Here is a 14,387-nt window from a genome sequence, read left to right as displayed (position 1 = left end):
TAATATAGATAGAATTTTATTGCTATTTTGTTATTGAATATATCAGTCACAACAAAATACTAATCAAATTAGAACTACGGTCTGCTGGACACTGATTACAAGTTGCAACTTTTATTTTGCTGATGTAGGAAGAGAATATGGTATATATTCTGTGTCTTACCCATGTTAAAAGGATCATTGTGGATTGTTGGTGAAGGACTTCTTGTGGTGTGAAGAAAAGGATCACCAGTAGTACCGGAAGCCCCAAGGAATGACCCCAACAAATCTTGGCCAGACTTTTTAGGGCTAGTTCCAAACAGATCAAACACTGCTCCTAAAATATTGTGAATATGTTATTTCAGCTTGATAACAAGTGGTTCAATAATACACTTTGTTGTGACAATAACATTTAAATGAATATTTGACAGCATTTTCACTATGATAAAAAAAGAGTACTTCCTTAATGGCACCCGAACAACAAGCATCATGCAATGTCTGCAATTCATGGTTATTTATTTGGCAAACCACTTACGAAAGCGCTAAGCCTCTTGGTTGAATGCAATGAACATATTTCTTTGATGTAAGCTTTGTGTCTCAAGTACAGTAATTTCAGTTAGTAACCAGTGCCTTTTCATTGTATCATTGGCATACTTCAGTTGTTTTTTTAAGATGTATTTTGCATCCATTCTGTGATTAGGAATGAGGTTTGCTAATTTTTAATGATATTCTTAAATTCCACATTTTATAGATCCATAGTAGGTAAAATAATATCCTGGGGGAAGGTGTTGAATTGAGAATAGAGAATGCACTGCACATATCTGGACGGGTAAGGGTACAATTTGGTCCAAACTAAGGGTTGAATTCACATAAATGTTTGTGCACCTACGTGAGCAAGTGAATGACTCCTATCCATCTTTTTGCCAAGACTTCGAACTTTGTGAGTGAAGAAAGGAGAAAAGAAATACCTTAACCAATGTTAACCCAACAGATGGGCTTTAAGGCATTTATGGAAAGTTGCATTACATGAGGACACATTCATTTTTGTTAGGCACTGAGAGATTAAGTGATTTTCCCAGAATCACAGGATGTTCAGCGTGGTTGACTTGAGACTTGAACCCAGTCCCCCAGATTCGAGGACGACCGCCCTAGCCCTAGGCTAACTCCTCTCCAAGAGTTACCTGTGTACCAACACATGAAATGCTCTGTGGGCAATGCAGAGTGCCTTGAACTGAATGCATTGCCCATGCAAAATCTAGAAGGTTTTGGTAATCTGATCAAACTACCTAAGAAAGTAAATCAGATTAACCGCCATGTTTTAGATAACTTGCAGCTTTTGAATGAGGACACTTGAATGAATGAGATGAACACTGCCGTAATCAGTGCTTACAATTTTGGCAGCTCCCATCACAGCAGTGCAAAAATGTGGAGGTGCATATGGGAGCATTGTTCTTACCAGCTTCTTCCAAATAAAGTATAACATAACCACAGCATTGAATGATCCCTCAACATTAACTCCTTTAAAATAGAAGAGGGCAATAGTCCAAATTGTACTGACCAGCAGGTAGGACTTAACTGACTGTCTTGCTCCATTATAATAACCTCAGTTTTGCCAGCATTGAGTTTTAGAAATGTACTGCCACTATAGCCTGAATGGCCGCTGAAGAGGACTGAAAAGTATTCTGAAGTTCAAAAAGATTACATCTAAGGTGCATGAACATCTGGATCCTGTAATCATACACAACAGTTTCCGTGGTTATGGATCAAGTAATCTTAGCTACAGGTTACAAGAACACATTCAAGAGTATCAGGGACAAAAAGAAGTCCTGCAGAACACCATGTATGAACTCCATGGCCATCGATTGGAAGGAATAAAGACCCAGAGACTGGTTCAGACCTGCCCAGAAATGTGAAAACCAAGACAGGTTATCCCTTGCAGACAAACTGCCACCAGACGGTGAATTAAGAAGAAGGGATCCACATTATCAAAGAGTGCAGAATGACTGCTAAGTATAGAATGGCCCTTATCTAAACCCAAACCGCGGTCACCTAGGATGGTACCAGGGCAGTTTCTATTCTCACCTCAGGGTGAAAGCCCATCTGGTTGAGATCAAGCAGATCACATGCCTCCAGCTGATCATATAAATTTGAGGGCCAAAATGTTTCCCCAATTTTCACTACCACCTGTAATATAGCATGATGGAACTGTAATTCGACTCCAGTTTCACATCATGGTAGGGTTACTTAGAGAATGTCTCAATTAACATCTTTTTCCAGATCTCTTGGTACCCTGGTGGAAGCCTATGCTTTTAGAACAGCATAAGACGTACATCAAGTGGCGATCCAGAGATCAGCAAAGCCTTCAACAGGCTGACTTCACTCTTAGAGATGAAAGGCAGGAATTACTGATAACTGCTCTATTTCCAGTTCCTGTAGTGCTCTTTTCTACGGGAGGGGAAAACCATGGCTATAATGCTTTAATAAATCAATTGGATTTTTCCAAGAAATAATAGTCACATTTGTTACACAGCTGCTGACTGGAGGAATTGAACTGGTGATGTAGTTAGGATTCATAAAAATCACCAACCCCCTCAACCAATTCAATGACAGAATTAAATACCTGCAAGATGTACAAACCCACAAAGGACACCCATCATTGTTTGTAGCTTGTCATTTGGCCCAATAATCACTATAGGGGTTCTTCAGAATACTAAAGGTGCCATCTGTGCTTAGCTTGTCTAGTGGCCAGCCTTTTCATTCTCAATGTTGAAGTAAGATAGTTATTCACATGCTTCGTGGCCCACTTGCCACATCTCGATGCCAGCAAAACCTTGGTAAATGTATGGAAAAGAGAGTAGTACAAGGCCTTGAAAAGAGAAACTCATTTGAGGGACACTGGGGTGGAAGTCCAAAAATGCCCCAAAACAAAGCAGGCTTTCTCAGCATCCAATGTATTACAAGACTGATGTTGGCAAGATTTACCCTGGGCCTTTCCTATCGCAGCCATAGTAAGAACGTTATTATTAAACAGAATCAGAATACTATTAGACTTGCTACGTCTACTGTGTTGGGTAGAAACAAATGACACCTAGTGTGGCAACAAGGCTACCTTTTCTTTGAGAGTCCTGCTTACAATTAAAAGTCCAATACCACCAGGGCCTGGGTAGCCCAAATATCCTCAAACCAAAGATTGATCTTTCCAAGGGCAATAATATTTAATAATGTTCCCACCAAACTGCAAAGAAACTCTATGAATTCATCAAGAAACCCACAAGGAAACAAAGAGAGTTTATATACTAGAACAAACCAAATGCTGACACTGGGTAACTCAGCAATGCATACTAATGCCTTCTCCAGTGGTGTGTCCTTAAATTTACCGATGGACAAAACAAGGTGGAATTTGAATTTAAACAATACATCCCACTAATGTCGGGCCCAGGAGCCACATATAGTCAGGTTTCTGTAAACAATATAAGGTCCCGCCATTGTCTTACAGGAGCATATCAATCTCCCAACAGGGCTTGGGAAGTGACCATATGTTAAGCTTGCTGCAATGAGGTAATGACCTAGAGGACTAACCTAAGAGACACCATCTCTAAGAGGCAAAGAGGAGGCGACTCTGTGCACAAATCAGAAAAAACGATCAATAAGTTTAGCAGAAAAGATTTTGTAGACATACCTTAGGCGGTGACATTTGCTCAGGTCATTAACCAAGGAAGAGAGCCTCTCCATGACCTGTGTGATTTCAGCACAGACAGGTGCAGAAAAACGTACACTTGACATGCCTGCTGTGCATAACCACGCAGTGACAACCTCTAAACGTTTGCCAGCTGCCCAACGCATGCCCTAGTATGACCAGACTGCTGGAAAGAGTTCAAACACTTTCAGTAAAACAGGACAAGAAAATAATGGATAACAGTCAAGACCCTCGAATAACACTTGCTTCAGCTGGTGCAAGCACAAACAGTAAACACTTTTACAAGCACACCAGTCATAATCCTGTATGCAGCCACCTTATAGCGATTCTAAAAATAAGTCACAAGTCTTCATAATAGGTAGTAATCACTGCTTCCAGAAAAGTAGGAAAATGATGAAAGCTGATACATAAAGAAGCAGCTGATTTGGGTGCAGGGCTTTGCAGCCATCTGTAAATAGGCACTAGCTGCCACAACATATGCTTCAGAGAAACTATACCAATGAAAAAGGAGTGAATGCTCCTTCCAACCTATGGTTTCAGCAGATTTGGAGGAGGGACTAAGAGAAGTTGGAAATCTGAATACTCACCTTATCTGAATGAAAGACAGAAAGGAAATATTTTTTAAAATATACATTTGAATTTCCTCTGCAATCACTTTATTGTGTTTCTAAAACAAATTAAAAATCTTCAGGGTCATTTCACCCCAGAAAAGGATGAGAGACCTGGAAACTGGAACAGCCGACACCTAAATTAGATTTGCAAAAAGTGTTGCCTTTGATAACAAATGACAGACACTGATTCAGCGTCTCAATATCTGTGCATAGTTATGGAAAATTATTAAATTTATAGCTGTAGAAAGTCTGCCAAGTTTCTAGATTTTCCATTCACAGAGTTATGGTAAATTGGACAAATAGTGGACAGATCCTAAGGAATGTCAGGATAGTGCTCACTGGGAATTTTGAAGACACAAAGTCCAAATTTTGTTGGTATTCACAAGAATTCCTAATGACATTTCCCATTCTAAAAGTGCATCTTAAAATGTTTTATGGTTTGCGGAAAGGGATTTCTTCAAATGGAAACCATTTTCCATTTGTAGATAGAGGGTTTAAAAAATATATTTTTATATTATTTTTATAGTTCCCAAATGTTAAATCTCTGGACAAAATTGATGCATAGTTACAACATATATACATCTGGGAATCTATGAATTGTGTATAATTAAAATTGTGCTCTTTGAGAAGTAGTGACATAAATGTAAGTTAACAATGCATAGATTTATTTGTTTCTTGGTCAGTCAGTCTCCATGACTCTAGATATGCACTGATGTCGCAGGCTTAGTGAACTGCTGCCAATATCATCCTTGTCTAAATATTTAACTCATTGAAGTTACTGCAGTTAAAGTTAGTTGGTTTGCACTGTTTTTAGCTCTCCTAATCTCACTGTAGTAAATCTGCCCTTTTTTAAATGGTGACCCCGTATTTTTGTCCTTTTACTGGAAATATTTTCCTGCAATTAGACCTCTATTCACTTCAGCTCTGCTAACCAGCGCTTCTCCTCTAAACATGGATGAATTGGCATATTCCTAATTGGTATATTGAATTTACATTTTAGTCCATAGTATATGGTACAAAGTGTACCCAGGTCTTGTAAGTTAAAGGTCACTAGTGGACTGCAGCGTGTATTGTGTCATTCACTACTGTGACTGTGTAAATCATGGCTTCAGGCCTAACCTGTGTCGCCTGGCTGTGGCAGTTTAAGCACTGCAATTCCACCTGTGAAAATAAACGCTTTAGACAGATTAAAACCTCCCTTTTAAATATTAATAAGTCAATTGGATGTAGGGCTTGTTGCCCACAAGGCGCTTGGTATTTAAAAGTAGCACATGCAGAAATCTGATGTTGACATGTCTTTACAGTAGGTAGGACCTAAACACACTTTTGTACTGTTGCAGGCCTAGCTGTCCTATGATGAAAACAAGAGTACTGAATCCTAATACAATCTCAAGAATGGGACCAGCTAGAAAAATAAACATCTCATTTTAATAGCCTTAAATATCCGACTGCATAAAGAAGTCAGAATTTTAATAACTGTTTAGGAAAATTAACCTTTAGAAAGTTAAATTTACCTCCCTGATGTTCCTGGAGGCTACATCTGCATTTAATCTCCCACTTCTGTCTGACAGTAATTAGCATTTGAATAGGTGTGAAAAGGGTGTAAAGTGCCTCCTAGGAGCAAACAATAGGCTGAAATGAATGGAGAGAAAATGACTCCTCTGAATGGGACAGAATATGTAGGGTGGGGTTGTGAGAATCCCTTTTAACATTACTATGTAAAATCCGGCTTGAATGTCAAATTCTGCTTGACAGGTCTGCTGGGTACATACAACACTGTGGGCACATTTGAAAGGAAGGGAAACAGGATGCCAAAACAATTATTGTGTATCTATTGTCTGTTTGCTGAAATCCCTAATTTTATTATTATAATATTTCTTCTGTCTCTGGATTTAATGTGGGTACAGTGACTGCCCCAAAATGGATTTTAGTGTTAGATATGGGACGGCACTAAGATTACCAATACATTCATCACACAAACCCTGAGCACTCCTAGCCTAAGTTTAGTGTTCCTCTTATTGGATTTTTGTCATTTTGGTGTCTTTTAGCATTTTGACTTTATTACTGTTTTGGTACTGCATAAATGCTTCACACATTGCCCTAAATTAAGCCTGTCTTGTTTGTGCCCTACCTACCAGGGGGTTGAGCTCAGGTTAATTCATTAATTTTGAAGGTTCATCTTGACAAGAGTTGTGATCATTCCTTCGGGTGGGAAGTCACCCACCCCAAACAATCCAATTTCTTATACTCACATTTTCCACCAGTTTGCTTATGTATCCCCGGGAGATTTATCTTGACAGCAATTATGTCATACATTTGACATTCTGACAGTTGCACTTAGTTTTTCTATTGGTTGCTACTATTACTGGTGATTAAGTGATTAATCGCCATTAATATGAGCAAGAATGTAGATAGTTTGTTGCCAAATGGAAATGGAAGAACATGTTGAATTGATAATTCACTAAATTACCAACGTTCTCTACTATAGTTTTTAGGGAGATATTCAGGTGTGCAATAGGGGCATTTGTCCTATATGAATGTTCTTATGTAGGAACTTGCTATGTCATATTTGGAAACCAGATGCTGCTTGGCTTGTTAAAAACAAGTATCCCTACTGCACTCAATAACATGGTTGACAATTGTAAACTATTTAACTATGGGGATGCATTATCCATCTATTTAGGCTTTTGGGCAACTATTATTTTGAAAAGGATGATGATTTTAAAGGAACTCATCCAAGTGAATATATGTCAGACTACACATTTTTGTCTTAGGTACTTCTCTTTGGCTAAGTGTTTGCCTAGTAAAAGAAAACTTAATATGAGTTCCTTATCCAATGTAAATAAAAAATCAATCTATTTAGTATGCACATTATTTTTTTACATGGTTCCTGCAGATCCCACTTACATTACCTTCTTCTATTTTTGGCACTGGAGATGGTGATGGTGAGGTTGTTGACTTCCGTGGAGTGGATTGAGATGAACCAGCACCAACACTTTGAAATAGGTCATCAGTTGAAGACTGTCCTGTTTGAAGACCCCCTCCAAACAGACCACTTAACAAGTCTGAGTTAGAAGGTGGAGCCATTGGCTGAGAAGAAAAAGCTTTGGTTGTTTGACATCCATCAAGGCCCAACAGGTCCACATCTTCAGGTGGTGGAGGCACCGGAGGTTCTTGAATTTTGCAGTGCTTTGGTGTTCCATGTGGCTTTTCTGCACTAGTGTTGCTGTGCTGGCTGGACAGAGATAGGAGTTCGTCATCTGATTGCTCACTTTCTTCATGAACTAATGCAGCTCGGTCTTCAGAATTGGGATGAGCACCAGTCCTGTCAGACCGTTGGTCTAAAATAAACATAGAATGTACGTAAGGACATTTATAAAACTACCAGAATATGCATTAAATATTTTTTCAAAAAATAGAACTCTATTTACTTTCTGAGTTTAACTTACATTTAATTGACACAGATTTGTAATTATTTCACATGTTATTTAATAAGGCTACAGGACCCAAGCCACTAGTTCACCATTCATTAGACCACTGACGCACCATTTCTCAGCACAACACAATTGTCAACTTGCAAGCTTGACTATCTAATTGCAAGGCCTGTGCATAAAGGCTAACTGTTATGACAGTAATAAGGGTACAATACAATTATACAAGCCACATTCAAGTTTATCAATCTACGTTAGGCTAATAATCACTCAATCCTGGAAAATAAACCATGTACAAATAAATAATTTGATTATTTATGATTGACATTACAGCTTCATCAGGCACCTGTTACATTGTAAAATTTAGAACAGACAATTGTCCTGTTAGCAGCTCATCTGGTATGTACCTAGATCTGTACACTTCTAAACCCAATTCAGCAATAAAGTGGCCACTCTAAATTGTATTACAGTGTACATATAACAATCTATATGGCATAGCGGTGCTATGACTATAGATTTCTTTCCTTTTACTGCATACTGTAGACAAACTATATGAAGTGATACCATAATAAGGGGTGATACTATAATAAGAGTTTCTGGTTTTCAGCTGAAACCTATCATAACATATAAATAAGGCTCCCGGTTTCCATATTTACTGATATTTAGAGATGAATATAGACAAAAAAACATTCATTTTCCGGTCTGTATTTATTTTTAAATGTGGATAAAAATGCTTTTTTGAGTGATTCTAAATGCCATCAATCATGACTACTAGGTCAATAGCTGTGCATATTGACAAGTAAGGGGGTTGAAAAAATGAAAGAATTTTAGTAAAGAGCCTTAAACAGAAGTAGATATGCACATCATTGATACTAAAATGAGATTTTTTCCCTATAAGTGCATATTTTATCATCATCAGTGTGTGTTTATATCACTGAAACCTGTTCAGAAATAAGTGCAATGTTTTTCTGTTAAATACATTTAGGAATATACTCACTCCAACTAAATTGTTTCACAAAACCCAAAATAGCTATGAATAAATACAGGTATAATTAGCAAAGAATAAATCTGGATAAATACCATAAAACCGGGAGCCCTACATATAAAACAACACAGGTAGAAATGTTTGCTTTTCAGAATTAATCAGGAATTACATAAAGGGAAAATTATTTAGTACCTTTGGGAAGGCACCGCTGCATTGCTTTTTTACAGAGCAAAAATGAGTAAATACTGATCTGTCTAAATTTTGAAAATATTAGAGAACATTGAGAAAACCCCAATGTATTTCACAACAAAAAGAACCTGAAAACAGGAAATCCTAAATATAATGTACATACCATTTTAAATGATGATTTAAGCAGTTTTATTAGTTGTAGATTTATGTGGAAATGAAATTACATTTTGTGGAAAATCTAAATGAAAACTAAAATGCAACTAAAATGAACTAACAAATGTTGGAAATAATTTAGGGAATTCCGTAATATAGACAAAGAAATTGATCAACTAAATTCACAACCCTACTCTTGTCATCTGAGACTCTACTATTCAATATAACTCTCAGAAATCTATGCATTTTTGTGATTAGCAACTGACTCCCGAATCTGAGATGCAGAGGATGATAGCAATCTATGCATATACCATAAGTTTGAAGAGAAAGGTGTCTTTAGAAGCTTTGCTTGGAGATTAACTTTCAGTAAGGGCAGGATTGTTTGGAGAATGGTAAGTTGGCCTTTGAAACACAGACGCCAATGCTGTTATTTGTGCTGAAGAGGTCAGATCCGAGTTAAACATCACGCCATCCTTTTTGGGAAGAGTGTTGTAGCTACCTGGAGGGTTACGCAACACAGAATAGAATCAATGGAATCAGCTTACCACTTGTGCCCCCGAATAACCTTATTCTTATCTTTATGCCAATAGATTTTCTCCAACCCATAGTGCACATGCTCTAATTTTTAAGAATATATGTATCACAATGTTTTGTTCATACATTTAGAATTGTACTATGAATACCCTATGTCAATGGACACATATTGAGGTTGAATATGAATCATGACGATCATCGCTAATGATTGCATGTGCTGCTAACTCTCATATGTCTGAAATGCAGCTATTGGTTGTGGAGTTGGTTGTGTTATTCCATGTAGTGAGGACATTTTCTGGTCAATTTCTAAGATTTTGCTGGTGGTGAAGATTTAACAAGGGCTGGTGGTTCAACTTGAAAGGAACCAAGTGTGGAGAAGTAGGAAGAGTGAATGATTTAATTTTCTTTGTTTGCTTTCTCCAACTTTGTACTCCGGTGTTCTACAGTAATTAACAAAAAAGGCAGAAACTAACAATTTTCAGAAGCATCATGGGAATGTTTTGGCATTATGTACACCATCCTTTTAGACTTTTGCATAGAGGATAAGCATTAGTTGCAGAGTGGCAAAGCCATTTAAGTTTGTCAGTTTGCAAAAATTGATGATTATTTAGTTTCAGTCTATTGACTGCAGGATTGTTGTCCTGAATAGAATACACTGGCTTACTTGCAGGCAGTGTGGTCTACACAACCTGTCACATATAGTTACATTGTGTCAGATTAGAATTCTCTTTATGCGGCTGTGATCAGCCATTTTTGCACATACGTCTTTTACACTTTTATGTTACATTGTGTCATTTTTGCCATTTCCTAAAAAAGACTGACATTTGTGGAATCTAGAAACTTACTTTTTGGCAGCCATAACTATGGACCACTCCAGTAACCTAATTTAGCTATTGCTAGGGCTACTCTACCTTATTTGTTTTATTAAAGATTGTAACTGTAACCTGGATAGCAAGTTAAAGAAACAACTTTCATTTTTTCTATAATGGTTTACTTTCTAGTCCATGGAGCGGACATGGCTTAGAATTATTCAGAACGTCTTAATGATATGTGTAATGGGGGGAGGGGTTAGACATAGCTCATTTTCAACAATTAAATTCAGACAGTATATTTTCTATGCTCTTCATCGGGCCAGTGAACACAAGCTTGAGCATTTTGCCACTACAGGCAAACCAGTGATTTCAATGTATTATAATGGTTTGCAGGTGCTTCTTCAACCTTTACTGTCGAGGGAGATGATAAATAAGCTGCTCATCAGCATATTTATGTGACCTCACTCCACTCATTTTTAAAAGTTATATGTGGTGGGCAGAAATAGACTTTAAAGAAATGTGATCAAATTGATCATATCTCAACAAATCTCCAATCTCACACTATCGGTGTCTATAGATGTCTCAAAAGAGTCCACATATACTTGAAAGATCATGTCTTCCAAGAAGGAGAACAACCTCATAACCCAGCAATGAGCCTGGGCTTCATTATGTGGGCATTGCGAGGTACCAGAATTTGTGAAAAAGAACTTGACACCTGTGAAGGGAGTTTTTTACCCTGCAGACATATGGAGAAATGAACAAAAGTACTATGACAAAATGTTTGCATTGTCATTTGATTACCTGAGAAATTTTGACTAAGCAATTATCTTTTGGCCTCAAAGTTTCCTTTCAACTTAATGACAGTATGCTTGTACTTCATATTGAGGTACTCTCTTGTCAGATATCGGACATAAGCAACCTCATTTCAGGTTTTTTTTTAAATCACCAGAAATTCAACTCCAATTGGTGGTGCAGTATTTGTGTGTACTGAAGAAAGCAGCAGTGGCAGCTACTTCAATAGGGGATGAGTTAAGGTGCTTGAAAAGCAAACACTGGCACTTAAGAGGAGGTCATCAAGGATTTTGTCACAGAATATATTTTGGAAGTCTACAGAAAATATATTGAATTAGTTCGAAAGAGGTGTATGTAAAAGTCCATTATTTTACTTTTGGCCTGGTCTAAAATATGGATTGAAACCTTTTGAGGAAGACTAGTCAACACAAAATTGGGTGGAAACATTGGAAGTGTAAAAGGGGAAAAGGGGAATAACCCTGGGCGGTGAAGATTTTGGGGACTTTGGAAAAAGGATAAAAGGAGTGGCGGGTAGGTTAAAAACAGAAATGACCTAGAGCAAGGAGACGGTTGGAGAAAGACCCTAAGAATGCCGGTGGGAGATGTAGAATAAAGTGGGGGAGATGTAGATAAAAGTAAATTTGACGCAGGAAGAAAGCAAAATGAAGATATTTAGGAGAAGGACAGAAGAGACTCATCAATATCCAGGGGATAAGTATGTGAGCTAGTGGGTATTTAAAGATAGTTGTGACATCACCTTGTCTGATGTTGCATTTAGACTTTGCTGGCACAATATGCAGGAAAAAACTAGTACAGCAGGTTTATGCTACATTTTGGCCATGGTATTTAAGTGGAGTCTGAGCGGAATATGTTAAACCGGAACGATTTTTAATTTATTTCAAAATAAAATGTTAGGAAAAGACAAACCTGTGGCAAAAATTATATTTTGAAAAAGACAATGTTGACATTTAATCATTAATCTGCCACACAATTTTATCCTAAAGTAGTTTCCAGTCTTTGCACTCACAGTGTCTTATGTTTCTATGCACAATAGTATTCATGCAAGAAACTGATTATAGTAGTCAGAATGCACATTTTCAGTAATTATTATTTCTGTTGAAAGTACCTTGCCAGTTCAAAGATGGAAAGAATGCACCTTGCCCGGCATTCCTTAGGTTATCTTGAGGTACTTCAACAGGAGGCCTACCTGAAAAACACAAAGATTAATTCTTTGATGACATTAGACAGATGGCAAAAGTACAAAATGGATTTAAAATGTGTTAGTTTGAGAAGTAATTTGTCTCCTACCTCCAACTGCAAGAGCATCTTGATGTTCTTGCGGAGAAGAAAATAGTAGGTTGGGATTGATGTCTTTTGTAACAAAATTTTCCCAAGGAGGTGTTAAATCTGTCTGTCTATCAGTTGCTTCTATTTCAATATCCAAGATCACATGAAAAAGTTGTGGATATTTCTCTGGAGAGTCACAAGCATCCAATTCAGGTCTGTGTGTTAAAAATAAACATTTACACTTATAAATTACATTGTACAATTACACTTTTAAAATATCAATAAAATAGTAAAGTTTAATTAACTTATTGAACAAACATGTCACCCCTATAGAGCACACTATAGTGCAGGGCAAACTTTACATACCAAGGGCTCACTGAGAGCGGTAGAAAAGTTAAATGTAATGTATCAGTGAAATATAATTCCAACTTCAACAAAATAAATATAGAATATTTAGGATAATTAAGTCCATTTTAAACTATCTGAGTAGTAAAGTATGAGAGGCTGTACTGTTGCGCCCTCAATCCCAACTCTTTCTTCTGCATGCCTAGAACATCCTTACCCATTAAATAGGGGGCTTCACTGTCTGGCATAATATCAGTAACAAATCGGGAGTGCATGCAAGATACTAGCCTCTTTTTGACTGTCATCCACTGAATCACAGTGTCTTTGCTTCCTTAGTGTTGTGTCTCTGCCTGAACAAATGACCTCGCTTGGCACTATTAAGAGGGTCTTTACTCATGGTGACTGCTTTATTTCGTTCATCAGAGCTCTTTTAGATCCAATATCTAAAAAGAGACAGAGAAACGCATAGATTTGTGGTCCAGTGTCTCTAGGTAGGGATGCCGGTGGATCCTTGCATTCAGTTCCTGGACTGTATCCTGATCATATGGAAGCTAGTCAGGTTCTCTACACCTTCATATCCTGTAAGCCATTCTACTGACACTCACAAGACTTTGTTTTATTTTGTACACAAACATATTTAAATTAATGCACCTCTTCTTATATCATTACTGGGTTACAAGACAGTCTATTGCTGACTGATGGTCTTTGCAGCATGCCTCCCACTTGCCTTTGCTTCTGAGGTCAATGAACCAAAACCTCTATGGACTGTTTCTTTTCTCTCCATTTTCTAGGGGTGAGCAATAAATTCTACTCTGCCAGCACAGTTTGCAGAGTTTTGCCCACTCTGCGTTACGCTTTCTCATGCATGGCTCGCCCACCTTAAGTAGAGGAGCAAGAATTGGGGTTCCCTACTGTGATTTTCGGACAGTAGGATGGCACCGAATGAGATTTTCTCAATGCAAGTGGTCGCTGGCAGTCTTGACTGTTCGCAGTGAGAAAGCTACAGCTCAAGAAGATAATCTACTTAAGTGGCAGCAAAGAAGCAGCGCATTCTGTATTTGGAACATTATGTTAATTAAATTCAATGTTTTTCAAATGTTTTTAAGGTTTAGCCTCACAAATTTTGAGAATGTAAATTTAACTTCTACCTTTTACATATTTCTGAAACTTTAAAGCAGTTGTTGTTATAGTGGACTAAACAAACTGAAAATATGTTTTAATAATTCAATGGATGTAAGGTACTTGTGTACCCTAGAGTCATTTACGAAATCCAGACAGCCATACCACAGAGAAAAAACAGCTTCTTTAGTTTTTAGCTTTTTCAAAAATGTACATCACTATTAGTGATCACATGTAAAGCACTGAAAATATTAACTTTAGAAAGGCAAATAAATCTGCATTTGGCATCTTTAATATTGTTACTAAATCATTTTAACACACCAGTCTGCCACTAAACCACCGTCTCTCAACCTAGAGTTTGAAGGACTAAGAAATTGAAGTGCTTTCACCAAATTTGGCTGTTTCTTTATTTGTCCAAAACATATTTATACTGAACATTTTATTGTGGCATTCTTT

General features: G+C 37.4%; 1 protein-coding gene across 7 annotated transcripts in view; it reads right to left on the bottom strand.

The window, feature by feature from the left end:
• Positions 1-14,387, bottom strand: part of DNAJC6 (DnaJ heat shock protein family (Hsp40) member C6) — a 352,982-nt gene that overhangs the window by 94,567 nt on the left and 244,028 nt on the right. For 5 of the 7 annotated variants that reach the window (XM_086953706.1, XM_086953678.1, XM_086953698.1 and 2 more), the window contains exons 10-13: positions 12,489-12,682; positions 12,307-12,387; positions 7,197-7,625; positions 161-313 (exon numbers count right to left, since the gene is read on the bottom strand). In XM_086953706.1, coding sequence (XP_086809832.1) covers positions 161-313; positions 7,197-7,625; positions 12,307-12,387; positions 12,489-12,682 — 857 coding nt within the window. The remainder of the gene's footprint in view (positions 1-160; positions 314-7,196; positions 7,626-12,306; positions 12,388-12,488; positions 12,683-14,387) is intronic. The other 2 variants (XM_086953713.1, XM_086953692.1) reach the window with 1 other exon arrangement.

Source organism: Lissotriton vulgaris, chromosome 1_1 (genome assembly GCF_964263255.1).
Source record: "Lissotriton vulgaris chromosome 1_1, aLisVul1.2, whole genome shotgun sequence".
Lineage (NCBI taxonomy): Eukaryota > Metazoa > Chordata > Amphibia > Caudata > Salamandridae > Lissotriton > Lissotriton vulgaris.
The sequence above is the reverse complement of the archived record's forward strand: the minus strand, read 5'-3'. Positions and strand labels throughout refer to the sequence as shown.